The sequence below is a fragment of the Bubalus bubalis genome, chromosome 16 (assembly GCF_019923935.1).
Source record: "Bubalus bubalis isolate 160015118507 breed Murrah chromosome 16, NDDB_SH_1, whole genome shotgun sequence".
NCBI lineage: Eukaryota > Metazoa > Chordata > Mammalia > Artiodactyla > Bovidae > Bubalus > Bubalus bubalis.
This window is the reverse complement of record NC_059172.1, coordinates 63177668-63202525: the sequence shown is the minus strand read 5'-3', so window position 1 is coordinate 63202525 and position 24858 is coordinate 63177668. Positions and strand designations below refer to the sequence as shown.

The following is a 24858-nucleotide window of genomic DNA, read 5'->3' as shown; positions in this document are numbered from 1 at the left end:
TCTGTCCATGGAATTTTCCAGGCAAGAATATTGAAATGGGTAGCCACTTCCTACTCTAGAGGATCTTCCCAACCCAGGGATCGAACCCATGTCTCTTGAGTCTTCTGCAGTGGCAGGCGGATTCTTTACCAACTGCACCACCTGGGAAGCCCTCCTGACCTCTAAATGTTGGAAGTTCTCCTTAGAGGTTCAAACCTTAGTTCTTTTGTATATTCTCTATCCGTAAGTGGTCTCTTCCCAAATTTGACTCTTTAGCCCTAAGCTTTTCCTTGAGTTCTAGGTGTGAATATCAGCTTCCTATTCAACTTCTCTGCTTGGATGTCTAAAATGCAACTCTCACTTCACGTGTCCTAATCAGAACTTTTCCTTCACGCCACTGATCCCTCTGTCCTCTGAGATCCTTCATCTGACTAACACATCACAGTACCATCCCCTCAGCTGTTGAAGCAGAACACTTAGAAGTTGTCTTTAATTATTCTCTTTTTCTCATCTATCATATTCAGTCCTTCACATGTGCTGTTTGCTTTATATTAAAAATATACCTGGTATCTCACTTTTCACCTCTCAGCTTCTTCCCAAACCATCATTATCTCTCACTTGACTATTTTCATTTCCTTTCTAACAGATTTCCCTGTTTCCCCTTCAGAGATTCTATGTCCACATGAAGTCAACTTTTAAAAGCATTAAGCAGGTCAGGTAACTCATCTCACATGCTAGCAAAGTAATGCTCAAAATTATTCAAGCCAGGCGTCAATAGTATGTGAACTGTGAACTTCCAGGTGTTCAAGCTGGATTTAGAAAAGACAGAGGAACCAGAGATAAAATTGCCAACATACGTTGGATCATATAAAAAGCAAGAGAATTCCAGAAAAACATCTACTTCTGCTTTATTGAGTACGCCAAAGCCTTTGACTGTGTAGATCACAACAAACTGTGGAAAATTCTTCAAGAGATGGGAATACCAGACCACCTTACCTGCCTCCTGGGAAATCTGTAGGTCAAGAAGCAACAGTTTGAACCAGACATGGAACAACAGACTGGTTCCAAATCGGGAAAGCAGTACGTCAAGGCTGTATATCATTGCCTGGCTCATTTAACTTATATGCAGAGTACATCATGTGACATACTGGGCTGGATGAAGCACAAGCTGGAATCAAGATTGCTGGGAAAAATATCAATAACCTCAGATACGCAAATGACACCACCCTTATGGCAGAAAGTGAAGAGGAACTAAAGAGACTTGATGAAAGTGAAAGAGAAGAGTGAAAAGGCTGGCTTAAAACTCAACATTCAAAAAACTAAGATCATGGCATCTGGTCCCATCACTCCATGGCAAATAAATGGAGAAACAATGGAAACAGTGACAGACTTTATTTTCTTGGACTCCAAAATCACTGCAGATGGTGATTGCAGCCATGAAATTAAAAGATGCTTGCTCCTTGGAAGAAAAGCTATGACCAACCTAGACAGCATATTAAAAGCTATGACCAACCTAGACAGCAGAGACATTACTCTGCCAACAAAGGTCTGTCTAGTTCAAGGCTATGGTTTTTCCAGTAGTCATGTATGGATGTGAGATTTGGACTATAAAGAAAGCTGAACGCTGAAGAATTGATGCCTTTGAACTGAGGTGTTGGAGAAGACTCTTGAGAGTCCCTTGGACTACAAGGAGATCAAACCAGTCAGTCATAAAGGAAATCAGTCCTGAATATATATTGGAAGGACTGATGTGGAAGCTGAAACTCCAGTACTTTGGCCACGTGATGTGAAGAACTGACTCATTGGAAAAGACCCTGATGCTGGGAAAGATTGAAGGTGGGAGGAGAAGGGGATGACAGAGGATGAGATGGTTGGATGGCATCACTGGCTCGATGGACATGAGTTTGGGCAAGCTCTAGGAGTTGGTGATGGACAGGGAGGCCTGGCGTGCTGCAGTCCATGGGGTCACAAAGAGTCGGACATAACTGAGCGGCTGAACTGAACTGAACTGAACTCCCTTACCTCCAAGCCTGCATTTTCTGCCCGTTACATATAGAATAAAATTCAAGGCCTTTGCTCTAGTTCCCAAAGCCCCACATGACCTGGCCTTGCTTGCCTCTCTACCTGTCCTAGAACTCGACCCCTTGCTCTCTCCACTCCAGCCATAGGGTCTTGTTGCTGTTTCTCAGATAAGCTGATCTCATTCCCGCCTTGGTGTTGGTATTTATGGTTCCTCAGCCTGGAATGCTACCTCTGCAAATCTTCTCCTCTCTGATTTTATTCAAGTCTCTGCCCAAATGTATTATCAGAAAGACCATGATTACTCGTCTTTGTTTTTCCTCATAGTACTCATCACTGGGCTTCCCAGGTGGTGCTGGTTGTAAAGAATCCCCAGGCCAGCACAGGAGATGCAAGAAACCCGGGTTCAATCCCTGGGTGGGGAAGATCCACTGGAGTAGGAAATGATACCCCCTCCTCCGGTATTCTTACCTGGGAAATCCCATGGACAGAGGAGCCTGGTGGACCCCAGTCCTTGGGGTCGCCAAGAGTCAGACGTGATTAGCACAGCACAGCACTTACCACTACCTGAAATTATGTCAAACATTTATCTGTTATCTTGGTCATCTCTCATCCCTGCAGATATAAACTCTATGATGGAAGGACAGACAGACAATGTCTTGGTCACTGCTGTTTCTCTGGTGCCTCAAACATTGCCTGGCACACAGTGGGTGTTGAATGAATAAATGTACACATAGTAACTTCACAGGCTCCAGGGATTGTGAAAATTCTAAGCCCCTCCAGAATGCTTTCATTTTCCTATTTCCCATCCAGATTACAAACACGAAGGCCTAACTCCCTTATGTATTTATAGATAATCTTTGTGTTTACATCAAATATTCTCTCTGTGTCTGGCTACTATGAACCTGTGATAGTACTCCTCCCCATAACTTCATGTATTTTCTCTCTTCTAACAGCAGGAGAAAAGCTGAGTGGGGTACAGCTGAGTCCCAGTAACCAACAAGAGATGAAGAATAATGTGGAAAAAGTGTTACAGTTTGTAGCCTCCAAAAAGATTCGTATGCACCAGACTTCAGCTAAAGGTCAGTGCTTCCTTCTGTCCGTGGTGGCTGAGTACACTCATCTTTACCTGGGGATTACCACCTTCAGAAGAACCATCCGCAGTGTAGCTGAGGGCTCGGAGTAGACTGGAGTGGGATTACTCCAGTAGACTGGAGTAGATTGGAGTGGCTGATGACCTCACGTCTTTTTCCGCATAAGGAAAGTCATCCTCTTGGGGTGGAATGATTATCAAAATCCAGGTGCTTTGGAGACCGGGGTGAAGGTAGAAGCTCTTCATTTTAACTGAATAAAGTTTTGCTTGAGTGTGTGTGGGAAAATTAACAGAAAAGAAATGACAACGTTTGGATATTAATTTTAGAACATCTTGTTTAAGATATCAAACATGAAGATAGATGATATTTTTGTGTGTTCCTAGTGTTTCATGCCAGTTATTATCTCAGATCATAATAGTCTACTTTTTTTCTATCCAGTTTTCCAGAAGGAAAATATTTGATAGCAGTTTTTTTTGAACATCACAGGACATCTCCAGGCAGGATCAAAAGGCTCTTTCACCTCTACACATGCCCTTTCCTGGAGCCACATGGCCAGATGAAGGACAGCTCTCACTGCAGTTTGAGCCCAGGCTGCAGGGGAGAAATGATGTAGCTGTCCTCAGAAGGCACAGGCTTTCTGGTCCTCTCACTCTGATTCTGGAACTGATTATAGTCTGGTTTGTTTCAGCCTCAGTTTCTGGGCCTGATTGCCTGTGGCTCTGATGAGAATGGAGGTAGGGGGGAGCCCTCCTTTCCGTGTTGTTAGTGTTCTCTGTGTTGGGCTCATTCAGGCAGGGCAGTTACTGACCATTGAGAATGTCCTATAGCAGGGATCAATCAATTCTTTTGGAAACCTTGCATATTTACAAGGCTGTAAAGCTGAAAAAAATACAGTTTTGTCTGTTTTCTGACATTAACCAGACCCGTCATGTTATTTTCTGTCTGCCTTTCTCTCTCTTTTTTTTTTCTAGGACAAAATTAGAATGTCAGATATTTCTCTGATCCAGGCCCCGTGAGGAGTGGGCTTGGGGATCTGGCCCATTAAAGTCAGCTATTTTGAGGGAACAGTCGTTCAGGACATCATTGTCTTTTACCTGGAGAAGTGCAACCATTTCCTAATTAGTCCCACCACATCCATTTCTGTCCCCCTCCTGTCTGCTCTCCACACTGCAGCCAGAATGATCTTTCTAAGAGTACGATATGCTCATGCCATTCCTCTGCATATGAGGGCCCTTAGGATAAAATCCAGGGTCCTTTCTCTGGCTTACTATGCCCTTTCTGACCTGACCTCCACTTCATCCCCCTCGTCTTTTCCCCTCTCCCCCTGAACTCTGAACTCTGGCTATGCTAAACTGCTTTCTGTTCCTCTTCCAGGGTGTGCCATAGAAATATAAAGTAAGTCACATTCGTGATTTGGATGTGTCTAAATAGCCACATTACAAAAAAGAAATCAGTGGAATTAATTTTAATAATACATTTTATTTAACCCATGTATCAAAAATGAGGGCTTCCCTCATTTATTTAACCCATGTATCCAAAATGGTGGCTCAATCGGTAAAGAATCCACCTGCAATGCAGGAGACCCAGGTTTGATCCCTTGGTTGGGAAGATCCCCTGGAGAAGGAAATGGCAGTCCCACTCCAGTATTCTTACCTGGAGAAGCCCCATGGACAGAGGAACCTGGTGGGCTACAGCCCATGGGATCTCAAAGAGTTGGATACGACTGAAGTGACTTAGCACGCATGCATGCATATCCAGAATATTATCAGCTCAACATATAATCAATGTAAAAAACTATCAGTGAGATATTTTGCATTCTGTTTTTTTATACTAAATCTCACGAGATTTTTCATTCAGCTTGTGTGTGTGTGCTAAGTACACTCAGAGCACATTTCAGTTAAGACCACGCTGCTGCCTTTTAGGTGCTCAACAGCTACATGTGGCTAGGGGCTCCCGTACTGGACGGCATCTAGACCTTCATGCCTGCTGTTCCCTCTTCTTGGAATACTTTTTTCCTTCTCTTTCCTCATCTGATGAACCTCTATTGGTCGGTCAAGCCTCAGTTTAGAACTCACCTTGTCTGGGAATCCTTCCCTGAGCCCTCTAAACTAGACAGATGCTTCTCCTCTGAGCTCCCAAAGAATCTTGTACTTTTCTTATTGTATGAAGGAAATGGCAACCCACTCCAGTATTCTTGCCTGGAAAATCCCATGGACAGAGGAGCCTCTCATGGGGTCACAACTAGTCGGACACAACTGAGCGACTTCACTTTATGTTATTACACTTTATTGTCATTGCTTTAAATCTTCAGTCTCCCTATTGAACTCGGCTTTGTGAGGACAGAGAGCTTGACTGCCTTGCTTTCCTGTTCCCTAGCAGATGCATAGGAACCGAGTTTGTCCTCAGCACTCTGCTTCCCTCTTAGGAGCTCTTGCTCTGTTCTGATCCTCAGATATCGTGGAAGGCAACCTGAAGTCTATCATGAGGCTGGTCCTGGCCTTGGCAGCTCATTTCAAACCTGGCTCCGGCAGGACAGTGAGCCAAGGACAGGATGCCGGAGCCCCGCTGCAGACTCACCAGCCTCACTGTGCCACTGCTGTGGCCCAGGGAGCAGCCGCTGCTCTGGCCGATGTGTGTCATGACATGTCTCGGTCTGGGCGGGATGTCTTTCGATACCGACAGAGGTAAGGATGGAAATCTAGGGATGGGAATTCGACCTGCGCTGATATTTCTTCCCTTAAATGATAATGGTGCGGTAGATGGAAATATCACCTAAACAGCCCACATTGCAGAAAAGAGGATGGAGTGGAGGTTGGAGAGGGTGCCCCAAAAGAGAAAAAAAAAAAACAACCTTTCTTTTAGGCATGTTTATTTTGGCTTTTGGAGAAGGGCATGGCAACCCACTCCAGTATTCTTACCTGGAGGATCCCATGGACAAAGGAGCCTGGCGGACTGCAGTTCTTGGGATCAGGAAGAAATTGGGCATGACTTAAGTGACTCAGCACACACGTGCACATTTTGACTTTAGCAGAATGTAAAGGAATCATATATGTAATTCTTTTCTCTGGTGCCCAGAGTTTTAAACATATTCCTTTGGCACAGTGTGTTTTCTGCACTGGGAGGTATGTGGGACCACCATCCTGATTCACCCCTGAGTTTCTCCCTGGTGTGTATCCAGAAGATCGGGTGTCCCAGAGAGTCATGGCTGGAGATGCTTCATGGGTTGTGTGTCAGAGAGGGAGCATGACTTTGAGGTGTTGGTGAAATTATTGGTTTCTCTACCTTCCTTGCCAGGTTTCAAATGTCTTTAAGGCAGGGGCTTTGCCTCGTCCATCTTTTTACCCTCAGCAGTCCCAGAGTGGCATCTGTCAGTAGTTAGTGGGTGGGCCCGAAGGACTGACACCCTCTCCTTTATTGGTGCCCTCCGACTTTAGGAACAGCAGCATGGATGAGGAGATTGAGAATCCATGCTGGAGCGTGCGAGCCCTGGTGCAGCAGTATGAAGGACAGCAAAGGTCCCCTTCTGAGTCCAGCTGCTCCAGGTAACCGTGGCCTCGGATTCTTCATCGCTACAGTCCTTAATTCATGGAGGGTCTCAGGGTTGGCAGCTTCAGGTACTCACGCAACAGGCAATAAGGCACCAAAGTCTCTCTTCTTCTCTCAGTTTATGTGTGGCTCACAAGGGATAACCCTCAGCACGGCCTTGTGGTTTTGTGCTGGCAAGAGGGCAGGGTGAGATGCTTATGAGTTTCCCACATACCAGTGCTAGGGCTTAGCTGTGTCCACGTGGGGGCATGACTGAGACCTGTCAGCGCCTAGCTGGATCTTTTTGATATTTATTTATCAGCTGCCATTGTTTATGAGAGCCAGTTCCATTGCACTGCCTTTGTGCCTGAGAAGGTTGTATAAAGCTCAGAGCAAGAGGAAATGCGCAGAGTTGCCTTAGTGCTTTAAGAATGTTTCCAGTTTTCATTTGTAGGGCTAGGAATTGTGGCAGATTAGTACACATTTGAATGGGCTAGCGATGTGAGTGACTGTAGCTGAAAGGCTGTCTATATCCCTTAGAGCCAATTGCAGAGACCAAAACAGGACACAATGCGCTAATAAAAGCCTGATCAATGCCAAGTATGGTGGCAGAGAAAGACTCTTTTCCTGGCTTACGTAAATCATGCTCCTGTAAACACATCCCCAGATGTTGTCATCTTATTTACTAATTTCATTGCAGAATCATATTTAATTTATGCTTTTATGACCTTTTCTCTCATCAACACAGATTAGTCTGTTCCAGTTAAGCCTAATTGTTCTTTGTCTGACATGTATGTATTTTCCATGTCTTTGTTTTCTTCCTCCTATTTCTTTTCTTCATAAAATTGCATCTTAATTTGATGGGCCATTTTCTAATTTGCTTGGAAATTAAATAGAATTCTTTCCATCATTTTAATATACCGGTAACCTTGCTTGATTTTTAATTTTCACATTTAATAGATTTTTTATTTTCAAAATTCACACAACATTAAATTAACCATTAATCATTTTAAAGTGTATGATTCAGTGGTATGTAGCACCTTCATTAATATTGTGCAACCATCACCTCTATCCAGTTCAGAGAGATTTGCATCACCCCAGAAGGGAACCTTGTGTCCATTAAGCAGTAGATGTGCCATTATTGAGAATCTAAACCAGTTTTTCCTTGCTTCTGCTTGGACTATCACTTGGTACAGAATCAAAAGATATTCTGTTGTACAGTGAGATCTATTGCTTCCTGTATGGCTACAGGCCTTTAACTTTGCTGTGACTGATAGCGCTTGGCAGAGTTAGAGAAAAAAAAAAAAGTCCGGATTTTTTTCCTGAGAGCACCTGCTCCCTTCCTGTCTGGCAGAACTCAAGACTGGGGGCAGGGTATGAGACAGTGTGAATTCGGGGCTGCTGGAAATCGGGCTGGCAGTGACCGTTTTCTAGGAGAGCGTTCAGAGAACAGTTGGCTTTCCTCTTTCTCTTCCTGATTGGGTCATTTTCTTCTCGGCCACCCTCTCACTCACCTCTTTGGGATGCTCAGTTGGCACCCAGAAGGCTCCGGGACATTCTGCCCTGCTCCTCCCTGCAACCCGCGCGCAGGGGGAAGCCCACCTAATGTCTCAGTGATCTGTGAAGGCCAGGAGACACCCGGGATGTGACTCGGGAAAGAAGAGTGGTTCAGGAGATAGCCCCTTAAGTCTGGTCCTCTCCCCCTGCTCCTTGACAGACATCCTGGCAAAGCCCTGCCGGACTGCTCGCCTGTTGCTTCTCAGACCCATAAACCTCGGGCCAGCCTCTCAGGATCCAAGCAAAAGGCTCCTTAGTTGGGAAAAAAAAAAAAAAAGAACATATGAAACGCCCGAGGGGAAGGTTGCGGGGTGGGGGTGGTGTGGAGACCAGCGTTCAGCGGGTTTCCGGGGGAACCCCCTCCCGCGAGAAGCCGAGTTAGACCCACCCCGACCTCGGTGCCCGGGAAGGCAGGGGTCAGAGGAGAGAAGGCACGACCGCCAGTCCCGGGCTCCTCCGAAGGAGGGGACCACGCAGCCCTCCCGGGCTTCTGGCGACCCCGCGGCGCCTCCACCGCCTTGCGCGGGTCCGCCTCCGAGCCCCGCAGCCCCGCCCCGCTCTGCCCCGGGGGCTCGGCCGGCCCGCGGAGGGCCCGCCGGGGTCGGACGGATCCCGGCGCTGCCCGGCCGCGTGTGACAGCTCGGAGAGCTGGGGGAGGAGGGCGCGGGAGGGCGGGACCGGGAGGCGGCGCGGAGCGGGGATCGCCGCCCGCCCGGGCACTCGACCGCTCGGCCGGAGCCGCGGGCAGGGCTTTTCTCCCGGGGCGCGGAGATGGGTTGAAATGCCTGCGCCCGGGGGCACTCCCGGAGCCGCACGGCCGCGGGGACCACGGATGCGGCTGCCGGGGGTCGGCAGCCTGCGAGGGGAGGCGGTTTCCGCCGAGGCCGGGCCGCTGCAGTGTCTAAGCTGCCGGGACGGCGCGCCCCGGAACCCGGAGCATCGCCGTGCCTGGGGCCGAGACGCCTGCCTCTCTGCCCTCCTTGCTCTCTGCCGGGACCGGAGCGAGCGGCTCTCGTAGTTGGCCTGCCAGGGGGAGTCGTTCTTCGGGGGCCCCCAGCGCGGGGAGACATGCCCGAATCGGGGAGCGCTGTGACTCTCAGCCTCCCGCTACACCCAGGGAAGCCGACTTGCTGAAGCCTGAGCCACGAGGGGGACCATGGGCGGGACGCAGGTCAAATGGTGAGCTGAAGCCACTTCGGCTTTGGAGGTGTGTGTGGGGGGCCTTGGGTGGGAGCAGGGCCAGGACTGGAGGATGCTGTTGGCCAGAGACAGGCGGGGGATCGGTGGGGGCGCTGTACTGGGGAGAACAGCCTGCTTGCGGGCCTGAGATGAGCACTGTAAAATACAGTGGGTTTATTTAAGAAGCTGCAACGAGCATGGGAGAAGGAGTGGCTTTTGACCCCACGTCTGGTCTCTGCCTGGAGAATTCCAGGGACGGGGGAGCCTGGTGGGCTGCCGTCTATGGATTGCACAGTCGGACACGACTGAAGCGACTTAGCAGCAGCAGCAGCAGGTCTCTGCTGAAGCCAGCACTTCAGGACATAACAAAACTCTTATTGCCTCGTACCCATTTAAAAAATTGATTGGACTTTTAATTGGAGATATCTTTTCTGGGAGACTGCTTGTCTGACAAGTTAAGATTGGAGAGATGTTAGACCTGTGGGAATTAGGAATCTATCAGTGAGACCTGGTTTGTAATCAGTTGTTCCCTGTCTTGACAGGATTATAATGGCAAGTGGGGGGGTTACTTGTTTATAAAACAGTTTTTTAAGCTCATCAGGGAGATCCCAAGCCATGTAATTAATTAGCATTAAAATAACGTTAGTGTACCATCCTCCTGCATCATGCTCTCACATGTGCCTCAGGATTTTTCTTCCTCAGATTTCTTTTATCTTTTAGACCCAGGCATTTAGCTTCAGGGTTTTATTTCTCTGTGGCTCACATACTGGCAGCCCCAATTCAAGAAAGAGAAATGTTGTTTTCTTTGGCTGCTCTGCCACTCCCCCAGTGGGGCTGGGTATGCAGACATCCGCCTCCTTCTGCCCTTATATGGGAGATGGCTCACTTAGGAGGGAGCCGCTGAGCTGATCTAGCTGAGCATGCGTCTCTGCTCTCAGGAAAGCAGTTTTCCCCGCATCCTTGGTTCACACCACTCCTCCCACCCCCCACCCCCTTCGTCTCACACATATCCACTGTGGTCCAGCCGGATGCAGGCAGGGGCACCCGTCAGCCACAGCGCCTTGTCAGCTGGGAAAGTGTGGTCTTACCATTTCTCAAAGAGGAGCAGCTGGGGTGCAGGCCTCTTTCTGCACTCGGATCCCCATTTCTATAAGAAGGTGAATGCTGAGGCCTGAAGAGCATAAATCTATTCTTCTTGTGAATGGTACCCCTAGACTGGTGCTTTCCAGCAGCTAATTCATGTTGACCTGGAAGTCAGATTGCCTAAGTGGTGAGAGATGGATAAGAGAGTTCCCTGAAGCAATTTCCTTTTCTAAATAGCACTTCTTGCCTTTCTCCACCTGTCTGCCTGTTTGGGTTGTAAATTTATAGATACTGTTAAGTGACACTTTTTTTAATTTGCAGGAGCAAAAGACAACTTTTTTCCCATATGGTTCTGATAAGGATGAGAGTGTATTACTGGTTGAGGTCATTCCCACCAAAGCCCAAAACCCGGGACACTGAGGAGGTTGAGACACTAGTCGTCAGGCTGCTTCAGAGCTTTTTGAAATCACTGGCTGCCTCCACTGTGCTTGGCTCTTGTTTTTTGTGGTTTCTAGGAAGATGAAATGTTAACTCCTGATCGTGGCTGTGAGGATTAGCCTGGGAGACTTCAGGGGCACATTAAGTGGGTCAGTGAATCCAAGACACTTTCACTGTTGTCTGGGTGATGGATTTGGAAAGAATTCCTGAGAGGGGGCTGGGCCTGCAGACCCCACAACCCCTGAGATTGTTTTGGTGCTGATGTTCTCAAGGTGGGTGCAAAGAAAGAGGGCTCTTCAGATGGCAGTGTCAGCCTCACATTCCATCATATCCTCTAGATTTGTTTCTGGAGATTTAAAATTCTCCTTCTTCCCAAATGCAAACCGTTCCTTCCAAAGCTAGTAGTTATACTAGAATTTAAGAATTTTTGCAAGATTTCTGATGACAGTTAAAAAAAAAAAAGATTGATTTATTTGTTGTTTTGTCGTGCTGGGTCTGCGATGCCGCTCAGGCTTTCTCTGGTTGCGGCGGGTGGGAGCTCCTCTTTAGTTGCGGTGCTCGGGTTTCTCATTGTGGTGGCTTCTCTTGTTGCGGAGCACTGTCTCTAGGGTGCTTGGGCTTCAGCAGTTGCAGCACATGGACTCAGCAGTTGCGGCTCCTGGAACCTAGAGGACAGGCTCAGTAGGTGTGGCGCGCAGGCTTAGTTGCTCCAGGTCATGTGGAATCTTCCGCAAATGGGGATCAAACCCTGTCCCCTGCGTTGGCAGGTGGACTCCCAACCACTAGACCACCAGGGAAGCCCTCTGACAATTTAAAAATTAGTGTGGCAGAGATATGAATAACTCTTGGCAGTAAATCAAGTAAACCTTTATTGTCCCCTAGCAGGTCTTGTCCCCTTTTGAGATAGTACACCCTTTTCTGTATCACATCCTAGTGTTGTTGATATATCACTACCCTTTGCTCAGCCTGGCACTGTCCACACTCCGCAGTTTTTCCCCGCTGAGGCACCCTTCACCTTGTCTCTGCCTTTTGGAGCAGCCCAGAGCTGATCCGCCATGATTACTCTGCTGGTATTGCATGTGTCTGTGATAGATCAATGTTATTAGAAATATATTTTCCTTCCAGCTCCCAAAGCTACTAAAATGCATATAGTCCATCAGTCTCTGAACTTGGGCCCAGGGATCATGATGGAGGAGGTGGTGGTGGTGGTAAGTGAAAGACAAAAACAAAAAGCCAAACCAAACAGGAGTGGAGTTCTTTAAAATGCTACATTATCCACCAGTTTGATAAATCTCTTAGTGAATTAGGCTTAAAGGCAACTTTGTTGTGGAAGCTTCTGAGGATGGGTCATTCAGCATTCATTTCATTCATTTAACAAGTTCATCATTCATTCAACAAGTATTTTCTTCTTACTGTGGGCCAGGCACCGTTTTAGGCAGTAGGAGTTAGATGAATAAGAACCCATCTCTGGAATAAATTAGGCAAGTTGGCTTCTAAACAACTGTTTGCAATAATCGTTTCTCTTCGTTTTCCTTCGGTCACAGCCTGACTTCCCCCAGTCCTATCCACAGTGCAAAGAGCGAATCCGTTATAACCCAGTTGGAGGAGAAGGCAGATTTCGTGATTATTCCCTCTGAAGGAGTAGAGAACAGAACAGGTACTATCTTCTCGGCCTGCCTGGGGTGGCTCAAGGAACAGCCCTCAGCATGAAGAGTTTGGGGGTCCTGACTGTCTACTATCAGCTCCCTGGCCTTCTCCACACATAGTCTGTGCATGCAGGGTCCATTCTAGAGAGCTCTAATGCTTTGGAGCCAGAGAATGTAGTATCCTCTCACAAATTGTCACTTTCGCTGTGCAAACTGTCAGATGTCCTGTGGCAGTGTAGACAGCTGACCACCTGTGAAATTAGGAGATGACTTTGGAACTGTCAGAAGCCTGCTCAAGTAAAAAGTTTTTATCATTTCTGTGTTGTGCAAGTAATTTCAGTACTTCTGTAACTTAAATTGGGGCCAGGAATATACGGAGCGGAGGTGTCTGAGAATATACAGCAGAGAGCAGGTCTGCATCATGTTTTGTGTAAAGGCTACATTGTTTAGACTTCTCCTTCCTCTGTCTCAGTCTCCTTTTTCTTAGATAAACACAGAGGAAAGCAAGGAAGAAGCAAAGTGCGTGACTTAAGAGTTTTATTTGCCTGGAAGAGAGATAATGAAACCGAAGTCCTCTGAAGGAAAACTGGAATTAAATTCTTCCTTATTTCACACCCCATCTAGCCCTAGCATCAGTACCCAGAAAGTTAGTTATGTTACTGAGTCAGAAAGTCCGGGGACCCTGGGGAGGGAGAGGGAGGTCTTTACAGAGTGCTTGCTCTGGGCCGGGCACCACGGGTCCCACACACAGTTGCCTCGTGAAATCAGACAACAACCCAGAGGGATTAGGCTTATTATAATATTCATTCTTACCAATGAAATCAGAAAAAGAGACTGTAAAGACAGGGAAATAAAACCGGAGAGAGGGAGGTACAGAGTTTGCTTATACCGGTCTGCTTCCTGTTTCTGTGACTCACACAATGTTATATGTGAAAGGGGTTCCGTCCTCCCAAAATGGTCAAAGGAATATGAGTTGAGGTCTCCCCTCTGAAGCTCCTTTTCATTGCCTCTGACAGCTCCTCTCTTTGTCGCTTGAGGGACCGAGCCCTGGGAGAGCCAGTTCTAGAGTAAAGAGTAAAACTTGCCCCCTACCAGGGTTCCCCGGGAGGGAATCCTTAAGGTTCTGAAGAGGGTGGACCGCCTCAACCAAGTTCAGCTTTGCTCCCCGGAGCCTGGGGTTAGTGGAGCCAGTGGCCAGTTCCTCCTGTCCCACACCCCCACCTGGTGGAGAGTCCAGCCCGCGCAGTGAGGCAGGTGCGGAAGGCAGGTGACCCAGCCCTGTGAACGCCGAGGTCGGCGAGGGCTTGCTCCCGAACTCAGTTTTCTTCACTATGAGCTGTACTCCCTCCTCCCCTCTCCTAGAGGAGACAGACTCTCCATTACCCCGGGACTGGAGACCAGGCAGCCCCCGGACCTACCTGGAGACTTCATGGGAAGAGCAGCTGTTGGAACAACAAGAACATTTGGAAAAAGAAATGGAGGAAGCCAAGAAAATGATATCAGGATTACAGGTAGCTCTTTCTCTTGTCGTTTGTCTTTGGTGCACCAGTTGCTGTTTTGTTCTTTTTTTTTGGTTTGTTTTTGACCATGCTGTGAGGCTTGTGGGATCTTAGTTTCCAGACCAGGGATTGAACCTGGATCACTTAACCCCCGGACTGCCAGGGAATTCCCACACCAGTTGTTTATTAACTCAGTAGAATCAGTTGAAAATAAAGTGATTCGGTTTTCTGTGAGGTCAGAGCTGAGTTTAGATGGAGAGGGTAGAACGCGAAGAGCAGAAAAATCCCTTACATGTGAGTTCGCTTAAACGGGCCTCCTGGACGCTTGTTGACAGCACAGCTGTTAGGAGTTCTGCCTGGGAGCCGTATCCACCCTCCCCTACCAAACCTCCACCCTGGCTCTCTGCTTTGCGGGTGGGTTTCTCCCCTATTTGCAGCCACAGACCTGCAATGGGAGCTTCCCCCAAAGAATGGAATTGTGAAGAATCAAGATTTTCTGCGAGGAATTCACCATGAGGAGGGCTGTAAGTGCCAGTAATGCCTCAGGTCTCCACCTGAGTCTAGCTAAGGGATTTAGCTCACCCTCGGTGCGTTCGTAAGTGGACGCCAAGGTACAGCGATCAGGTAGAAGGGCAACTGAGCCCTTCAGTTTTTCCTACACCTTCTGTGCCAGCAAGCCTCCCCCAGAGGCCGACTGGACCCACTTGACTCAGCTCCTAGCCTGAATGACCCCCTTAGTCCTCCACCTTTGTGTATGTGGCCCTGTTTGGGGGAGGCCTTATAGTGTTCTGATGACCCTGAAATTGCCCAGGAATATTCCTTTCTGTTTGTGCTGGGAACTGCACTGCTTCTGAATTGTCAAATATTTATGGACACATAAACAAAGCCCACATTATGTGAGTGGCTCTGGCAGGCGGCAGGCGGTGGAGGGCGTGCTCCCAACCGGCCAGCAACAGGGTGGGGACACAAAGGGGTCCTAAAGAAAACGGGGGATTGGTGCAGTGGTAAAACAATTTACACACTGTCTGCCCCAGGAGCCCAGAGAGGCGTTGGAGGAATGTTTACTGCCCAAACATTCCCAGGGAGAGTTGTTGCGCTTTTCCCATTTGCTCTGTATTTTTAAATGACTGCCTTTTAGTTCTCTTCTCTGTTAGTCCAATAAGGAATGGTTTAATTAATGCAATGGATTTGTGTGTGTGTGCTTTTAATAGGAAGGATTAAAGCATGAAGAATTTTGGGATTACATTCAACCAGGTTTTTCTCAGGATCATTTCATTGTACAAACATAGATATCCATCAGTTTGGTTTTCAGTTTGGTTTGCATTTTTCAGTCTGGGAGAAATCCCATGGCAGATTAGACAGAAAAAAAAGAGAATCAACAGGCAGAAAGTCAGCATCCTAATATTCCCCACAAACAGAGGAGTTTTAATTCACAGCCACATGATCACAATGAGAATTCAGTCCCATTACAGAATACAATGGGGCTCACAGCATCCACTGGGCTCCTTAACTCTTTCGGTGATGAACCCGTTGCATGCTGAGCCACGTCCGGGGTTGCTGACTGGTTAGCGTACCTCATTAGAGTCTGTGAACGCTTTGCCCTTAGAGTCAGGACTTCTGCAGCGTCACTCGCCTCAGCTCCTTGTGCTTTCTTATACTTGTCTACACCTCTTGCCACAACTCCACGGGAGAACCACATCCAGTAGACTGACTAAAATTGTTTTATTAATTAGTACTTGGTAGACTTGATAGTGTCTGGATTGTAAAATGTTTTTATATACCAACATTTGTGATACAATTTATGTTATATTTACTGAAATAAGAATCTCTGTATCTCTTCTCTTTGGACTGGATTGAGAAAAAAATTGTATACAAAGTGGCTATAGATTTTTAAATCTTTCATTGAGCCCATAGGTCTCCTAATACCTACCTGCAGGGGTAGATCCAAGTTTTCTGGGTTCTAAAGTGTACCACTTGGGGGGCCTTCTTTAAGAATAAGATTACAGATTATGACTACGATGTTAGATATAGAACCCTAGGAGGAGCAGGCCTGGGAGGGGCCCTGAGATTTGAGCTTCATTAGCCTCAGAATAAATCTGCCCGCCCCCCCCCCAACCATATTCTAATAAAAACAAAGCCAAGTGTGAAGACTTGAAATGAATAAGGACACCTCTCTGCAAATATGTTTTTCTTCTTGTTCTATCCAGGTTGCCTTAGGGAGCAAAAATGCAGAATTGCTAAGTCAAACAAGAATCAAATACCCCCACATTTCTGGCAGTCCAGTGGTTAAGACTCAGCACTTTCACTGCTGTGGGCTTGGATTTGACCCCTGTTTGGGGATCTAACATCCTGCAAGCTGCTCTAATGCAGCCAATGCCTACATACATATATACATACATACATAAATGTATTCCAAATAATTCCTTATAATAAACTTTTCTAAGCCAGGATAATTCTGCACTGCATTTAGTTCACTTTCCAGCTGGTAAAATTCAGTTTGAACAGCCAGCTCTGGTTCAACAATGTCACTTCTTAAAATTAAGTTTATTTTTAGAATTTTTTCTGGGGCTAAGGAGCCTTGGAGCAGAGGATTCAGGTACATCCAGAGAGATGAAAGAGGCGTCAAGCATGGGCCAGACACAAGGCAATCCAGACAGATCTATGATGAGCAATTGGCAGAATCTAAAGATCCACAGTTATCAGGCAGATTTCCAGAGGAAGCCCAGTTGTGGTTTTATTTTGGGACAAGCTTACTCCGCCCAGCTCTAGACTCTGTCATCTGACAGGAGTTAAATTTCTTTCTGCCTTTGTGGTTGTCCAGGCCTTACTGCTCAATGGATCCTTACCTGAAGATGAACAGGAGAGGCCCTTGGCCCTCTGTGAACCAGGAGTCAATCCCGAGGAACAGTTGGTGAGCTCCTCTTTTGTGACTGGACACGGAATAATCTGGCTTGTGTGTGTGATTTATGTTTAGCATTGGACACTCATCTGTGCCTTTGTAAAATGCTCCCTTCCCTGACTTCAGCTCTGCTGGTTTTCCTCATATGTTTTCGACTGTTTTTTCCTTTCTTCCACAAATATTTGTTGCATGCTGACCATGTGCAGACACGGTTTGAAGAACTGGAGACACGGGAACCACAGATGAAACCTCAGACCCTCTCCTCATGGAGTTTACACTTAGGTCCCTGTTGACTGAAAAAAAAAAAGCACAGTCTAAAGGTTGAAGGTTATGTTTTATTTGGTGGACAAAACCAAGGACTTAAGCCTGGGAAACAGCATCTCATAATTCTGAGAGACTGTTCCAAAGAGGAATAGGGGAAGCCAGGACATTATAGGAATTTTTGCAACAAAACCAGGTAGTCAGAACTTCAGAAATCACTGTTAGTAAAAGAAAACCTGCTATCTCAAGGAATTTAGCGCTTTTCTATGTAGGAGAAGATGCAAGAGTCAGGGCTCCCTGAAGTCGATCCTCTGATGTGCAGCTCAGCTACCTGGGGCCAGTATCCCGTGCTTTCTCACCCTGAGTGTCCTCCTGTTGCGGCAGCTGCCTGCTAGATCCCGGTATTCTTTGTTTCCTCCCTGAGTCCCCTCAAGGCTCACTGCTTGGGCAGCTGTTATGTGGTGGCTTGATGGCTGCGTTTCTTTAATGAACGGCAGGCAGCATTCTTAGTTCACATCCCCTTTGAAGCTTTTCTCTTTCTCCCTGTCTTTAAAGGTTTGGGCTTCCCCAGTGGCTCAGTGGTAAAGAATCTGCCCAAGCAGGAGACGCAGAATCAACCCCTGGTTGGGAAGATCCCCTGGAGAAGGAAATGGCTACCCACTCCAGTACTCTTGCCTGGGAAACCCCATGGATGGAGGACCTTGGTGGGCTACAGTCCATGGGGTCGCAGATGAGTTGGGCACTAAAACAACTACACCTTAAGTGTTGCTGCTCCTCAGGGCTCTACTCTGGGCTCTCTTCTGTCTTGTACATTCACCTGGGCAATACCTGCTGCCATGGCTTCATTCACTTCCCACCTGTCTCATATGTTGCCTCTCAAATATTTATTTCTAGCTCTGCATGAAATAACTTTATTTTTTTTATTTAAATAAATTCATATAATTATTTAAGTTTATGTTTATTTTTAGCTCTCTCCATGGAGTTCTACATTTGTAAAGGCAACATGCATCTGCCTGTTATCTCTTCTGTATGTCCCATAAGCATCTCAATTTCAATGAGTCCTAAATTCAACAGCTTTCTCTCCCCACCCTCAAAACTATTTGTCTTTAAGTTTCTGTTTTTTATCACTATCCATGTAACCAAATACCCAAAACAAATCTGACACCCATATTTGAAGGGCTTCCCAGGTGGTACAGTAGGAAAGAATCCTCCTGTCAATGCAGGAGACACGGATTCGATCCCTGGGTTGGAAAGATCCCCTGGAGAAGGAAATGGCAACCAATTCCAGTATTTAGTCACCAAGTTTTATCAGTATACTTTTAAAATGTCTTCATCCAGCTTTTCTCCATTTTCACAGGTACTACCTTAATTCAGGCCTTCATCCAGCATTCTGGTGGCCTCTGAACTGGTTTCCCTGATTCCTCTCCTGTCCTCTAATTCATTTTCCCTAAAACAGCAAGAATAACTTCACTTCAAAGCAAACTTGTTTTGTCATTCCTTTGCCTAAAACTTTTTCATCAGTTCCTCCATTTTCCTTCCTGGCTTTCATGATCCTGTTCCATTTTCCTCTTGAGCTTCATCTCTTATCATTTCTCTTTCCCTTTGCCAAACCCTCTGCACACAACACACACATACTCATTCTAAACTTTATCTGTAGTCATCTCCTCGCACCCCCAGGGCATACGCGTCCACTGGAAGGCAGTTCTTTGTAGCTGCTCTACCCTGGCTAGCATCAAGTAGCTGCTCAGTAAATATCTGTTGATGAATGACCTCCGAATTTTACAGCATAGATACATAACCATCTCTTTTTGCCTTGTATTCAGATTATAATCCAAAGTCGTCTGGATCAGAGTATAGAGGAGAATCAAGACCTAAAGGTATGTCAGGAAATGCACATTTTACTCTTTAAAAAAATTATGGGACTATTACACACCAACTTTAGTATAGTAGTGGGGAAAAGGGAAAGATGCAGACTCCAGACTAGCTGTATCTGTATTATGTCTTTAACTGCCAGAGAGAGAGATGTCATAAATATGGTAAAAGAGTAACACCTTTATAATCTCAGTGGGAATAATAGATATCTGTGTCATTATTATTTATACCTTTCTTTATGTTTGAAATGTTTCATATTTATCTTTTTAATTAAAATAAATAATGGATCTACTATCAATATGATTATTTTTAAAATAATTGACATAACATAATTAGTTTCAGGGTATACAACATGTTGATTCAATATGTGTATGTATTGTGAAATAATCACAGTAAGCTTAGTTAACATATTTACAAATTTTTTATTATAAAGAAAACTTTTAAGATCTACCTCTCTTAAAGTTTTCTGATATACAGTACAGTATTATTAACAACAGTTCAGTATGGTCTTTTTTTATTAATGAATACTTTCCAGAATTTTTTTAGATCAGTGGGTCTTAGCTTTTTTGAAGTTATAAGTATATATGACTGAAGCCATTAACCCTCTCCCTAGCAGTTTGCATGGGAGCACTCACTGATCTGAGTTTTGAGTGGACTAACTTTGGAGCCCATCTGTGGAGTCCTGGTGAAGAATCCCCATTTTAGATATGTTAATTCCAAACTCTTGAAGGGATTGCAATAGGAAAAGAGAGAGTAGAGTCTGAGTTGTGGGTGTTCCTCTCCTAAAATCTTTGTCCTAGTGACAATCGTGTGCATATATTTAATCTGTTGTAAGGGACAGTTAACAAAGTATTTTATTATTGGGCCAAATGTGTTTTTATTTGATCCATAAAGAACAATACCCTCTTGGAGAACAGGAACTCTGTAACCCTTTCTGAACATTAAAAATGAGATAATTACTTCATGAGGTTGGGGGTAGGTATATTGAGATATCATGTATTTTAGGGAGAGGGATTTAGATTATTATGATTGATGATTAAGTTTCCCTGTTGGTGAGGATTACTAAATATAGGAATGATGAACCTATGGGAATGTTTGGCATTTTCTTTCTTGGCCAGAAAGATTATGAACAGTTGAAACTGGGCAACTGGGCAGCTGAGCGTGGGTGCCACAGGAGAGAATGAGATGGGTCCTGTTCATTTCTATGGGTCAGCTTTTCATTTTTCCTGGACCAGACCTGCCTGTGGCCTCAGTGGAGGGTTGATTTTCCTTGGAATGGTTATCTGAGTTTCGTATTCTTACTGACAGAATGAGGTAATGCTTCTGAAGCAACCCAGATGCTACCATCTGATCTAACTATATTTGGTTTGCAGAAGGAGCTGCTGAAATATAAACAAGAAGCCAGAAACTTACAGGGGATAAAGGTAAAAAGAAAGATATATAACACTGTAAATAAATTCTCTACAAGGTAAAGCATTCTGAGGGAACTGGGGTACTAGTTGGGTCCTGTAGCCTTTTCTTATGTACATCTGATGGGCCCTTTCACAGGCTCTGTGCTCCCAGCAGAGACAGGGCTTTGTGGATGGGAAGTGAGACAGCTGGAGGAACATACCTTTGCTTTGCTGAGTTGTACTTCTGGTGGTTATGACTCATGGTGCTGCCACTTCCCTCTGCCACCTTGATTTTTTCTATGTGTGAAAACAATCAGTTACTACGGTTTTCTTCAGTTTCAGTATTTTGTCAGTTTTCTTCAGTTCTGAAGAAGAACATACTCTTAAAAATTGTAATTTACTTGGGTTTGAATAGTTAATAACATTCAAATGGTTTGAAGTTTAAAAAGTACGAAAGGATAATCCTCGAGAAGTCAGCTTTCCAGCCCTGCCCCTTCAGTCACCTAGCTGTCTTTCCTGGAGGCAACTTACCACTTATCCCCACATACGTATGTATGTAATTTCCCCCCAAAAAATAGAATACTATAAACCCAGCTTGACACATTGCTGCTTTCACTTAACAATATATCTTAGAGATCATTCTATTTTAGTACATAAAGACCGTAGTATTCTAGTATGTAAATATATGATAATTCATTTAATCAGTTCCTATTGATAAGTCTTCTGGGTTATGTCTAGTCTTTTGCTAATACAAACAGTGATCTAGCTAATAATCTTGCTGCTGCTGCTGCTGAGTCGCTTCAGTCGTGTCCTACTCTGTGCGACCCCCTCTTGCTTAACATGTTATTTCACCCCAGTAGGAGTAGATGTGCTAAATGAATAATACCTCAGAAGTGGAAAAGGATGCTCTTAAACTGCTGCTTTCCTACACTGCCATTCATGAGCCAGACTAGGGTGTAACTCAGCAGCATCTTCCAGAGTATGTTCTGTAGTCTTAGTCCTTTGAGATGCCAAAAAAACAGCATGTTCCATGCTCAAATAAGTCTGGGAAGTGCCATACAGGCTCGATGAGTCACAGTGAATAATAGCATATTAAAGGACCAGAGAAGGTCTGCCATAAAGAGGTTGGCCTAAAAAACGATTGGACTGTTAACCACAGAAGTGCTTTTCCTCTCATGTAACACTTGTTAACATCCCATGAAGCACACTTCGGGAAATATTCGTCTGAGCCACTGGTGCCGAGGGCATCTGAGGCCACCTTGCCATGTACTGTCATGGCAGACAGCATATTTAAGAATGACTCTCACATCCTCCAGAGCCTGCATGGTTTGTTTGCAGTCTGTAAAGAGAGAAGAGTCAGGGCACATCTCCTGGGATGCAGCTGTAGTCCATTAGTTCCATCTGAAGTCACTATGGTTGGAGGATTGTGTCATAGCCGATCCTTTTAAGTAAGTGTGTACAACTGACCTTGTCCTATGCCTGGTGGGAACCAAGATGGTCCAAGCTAAGAGGAAGATATCCTAAAATTAGTAGGATCCTATTACACTGGGAGGAGGAACCTTCTGTCTAAGAACATTTCTGAGCAGGGAAATAGGATCCCAGTCCTGGTTCAGACAAGGCGGTGAAAGGCAGTGGAAGCCGGGCAGGGGCTGGGCTCTGAAAGGCAGGATCGGAGTGATTCCAGGGCTCCTTTGTGACCAGGGTGTCAAGCAGTGATAGGCCCCAGCCTTCTTGGACAAAAGAGCTCATCTAGATTGAGTATTTGCAAGCCAAGGATTTAGAGAAGAAAGCCAAGGAGGGAGGAAGGAGAGTGCATTGTCCAAGATCACTGTCATGGCGCTAGTGGTAAAGAACCCTCCTCCCAGTGCAGGAGACATAAGAGACGAAGGTTCAATCCCTGGGTCGGGAAGATCCCCTGAAAGAGGGCGTGGCAACCCACTCCAGTAATCTTGCCTGGAAAATCCCATGGACAGAGGAGGCTTAAGGGCTACAGTCCATAGGGTCACAAAGAGTCAGACACGACTGAAGTGACTTAGCATGCATGCACTGTGATGAAAGCAAGTGGTAGGAGTGTAATTTAAGACTAGGTCTGTCTGATCCCAGAGGCCACTTATCTTCTCCCCCTAGACCATCATGCTGTTGGCAACACAGGGGAATGTGGGGGCAAGTAAAGCACAGAGGGAAAAATCGGGTTTCCATCAGTCTGTTAGGACAACGGATAGGATTTTCCTTTAGATTCTAGTGTCCTGGAAGGGAACGGAAAAATTGCTGCTCATCTCCTTGTGGCAGGACCCTGTGCTCTGTTTGTCTCCTGGTTTAGTAACAGCTTCCTGATGGATGAGCTGGGACCATGTAGTGAGTGTGCTTTCTCCCCAGGATGCCCTGCAGCAGAGGCTGACTCAGCAGGACGCGTCTGTCCTTCAGCTCAAACAGGAACTACTGAGGGCAAATATGGACAAAGATGAGCTGCACAACCAGAACGTGAGTTGAAGAGAGTGAACTTGGAGTCCACTGAGCCCCAAATAGGATATAGTATGAAGTCCTGTTAGATATGTTCCCCCTCAGAGGACTCCTCCTTGTTCCTAGATGAAAGCCTGTGCCACACTGGCCTTGAGCCCTGCGATGTTGAGGACACTGAGACCCTGGGGCTTCCTTGTGGTTCTACAGTCTGATCATCTCGCTGAAGATGTGGAGAGTGGCTGTGTGTTTTTACCATAGACGTGCCCTCTCTGTGCTGTATCCTGTAAACTGCCAACATCAGCTCTAGTTACCTTCTGGTTTCCTAGCTGGTTTGGCAGATAATGCCCCCACACCGTTGAATTCTGTCTTATTCTTCTCGCAGGTGGATCTGCAGAGGAAGCTAGAGGAGAGGAATCGGCTCTTGGGAGAATATAAAGTAAGAATGTGTATCAGTTTGGAAATTATTTCCACCTGACCTTTGATGAACAGCCTATTGTTGCTGTTGTTCAAAGAACACTTCAGTACTCTGTTTTCCTTCTTGCTTTCTGCAAGGAAATCCTTTTCTGAGTTCCTTTGATTCACTAACCCTGACAGTCGATAGCATGGCTAGGAGAAGGAACTCAGAGCTAGGAGTCTGGAAGCTTCATTTCAGCCAGGCTTTATCTTTATCCAATCCCAAAGAAGGGCAATGCCAAAGAATGTTTGAACTACCGTACAATTGTGTTCATTTCACATGCTAGCAAGGTAATGTTCAAAATCCTTCAAGATAGGCTTCAACGGTACGTGAACTGAGAACTTCTAGATGTACAAGCTAGGTTTAGAAAACACAGAGGAACCAGAGATCAAATTCCCAATTTGTTGGATCATTAAAAAAAGCCAGAGAATTCCAGAAAAACATGTACGTCTGCCTTCACTGACCATGCTAAAGCCTTTGACTGTGTGGGGCTCTACTTTCCTTAGATGGAAATGGCATCATGAAAGGTGAACTGTTGGATGTCCTTGGCTTTGCCACTCATCTGAAAGCTGTGTCTCTGTTGCAGAAGGAGCTGGGGCAGAAAGATCGCCTCCTGCTGCAGAACCAGGCCAAGTTGGAAGAAGCACTTCGGAAACTGTCCGAGGCCAGTTACCAGCAGGTGGGAACTGGGTTTCACCACTGACTTTCCTGCCCCTCCGACCTGAAGGACTCCCTGTCTGATTGAGTGTATACGATTTGCAGGTGGACCTGGAGCGAGAACTGGAACATAAGGATGTCCTTTTGGCTCACTGTATGAAAAGAGAGTCAGACGAGGTAACCTGCCTCCCGCTCGGGGTCTCTGTCACACGTTGACAGGGGCAAAGAGGGAGATTCAGTTATTAACTCAGGGCTGAACCAGCACCACAGGTTGGTTTCTGTTTGGTGGGGAGAATAAAAGTGCAGGTTCTGGGATAAGAAAATCTGGTTTCAAATCCCAGCTTTACCTCTTTTTTTAAAAAAAAAACAAAACATTTTTTTACACACTTTCCCACTGTGTGACCTTAAGTTGCTTAGCTTCTGAACCTTAGAAATAAGGCTCATCTGGAAAATGGAAATAGCAGTGCCCTTCTCTGCCATGATGAAGAATACATAAGATAGTCCATCTAAATAACAACACAGTCCTGGTAGATCTGCCTGGCACAGAGTTAGGCTCGAAACGTTTTAGTCACTGTTCTTTTTTTTTCTTTTTATTACTGAAGCAAAGGCAGAAGATGCTGGAGCAGCATTCTCAGGCCTTCCTGGGGCCAGGCAGAGGCTAGGCGAGGGACTCCAAACGGAGGTTTTCATTTTGTTCACTCTGCATTCAGCAGTGCCTTCTGAGTGTCAGTGATTGGAGATACAGCAGTGAGCTAAAGGGAAAAAGCTCTTTGCACTACATCAGGAAGTGATTCGTGTAAAGAAGAAACATAAGAGGAATTGCTTTGGAATTTTCCCTCGTACAA

General features: G+C 45.9%; 1 protein-coding gene across 9 annotated transcripts in view; it reads left to right on the top strand.

Annotated features, from left to right (window-relative positions):
- The window catches only part of DIXDC1 (DIX domain containing 1), a 79332-nt gene that overhangs the window by 34859 nt on the left and 19615 nt on the right, over window positions 1–24858 (top strand). For 7 of the 9 annotated variants that reach the window (XM_044929756.2, XM_044929754.2, XM_044929752.2 and 4 more), the window contains 12 exons: window positions 2955–3080; window positions 5545–5776; window positions 6527–6634; window positions 12419–12531; window positions 13883–14031; window positions 16841–16930; window positions 19003–19056; window positions 20425–20475; window positions 22819–22923; window positions 23285–23338; window positions 23943–24035; window positions 24119–24190. In XM_044929756.2, coding sequence (XP_044785691.1) covers window positions 2955–3080; window positions 5545–5776; window positions 6527–6634; window positions 12419–12531; window positions 13883–14031; window positions 16841–16930; window positions 19003–19056; window positions 20425–20475; window positions 22819–22923; window positions 23285–23338; window positions 23943–24035; window positions 24119–24190 — 1247 coding nt within the window. Of the gene's footprint in view, window positions 1–2954; window positions 3081–5544; window positions 5777–6526; window positions 6635–8831; window positions 9354–12418; window positions 12532–13882; window positions 14032–16840; window positions 16931–19002; window positions 19057–20424; window positions 20476–22818; window positions 22924–23284; window positions 23339–23942; window positions 24036–24118; window positions 24191–24858 lie in introns of those variants that run through there. The other 2 variants (XM_044929750.2, XM_044929757.2) reach the window with 2 other exon arrangements.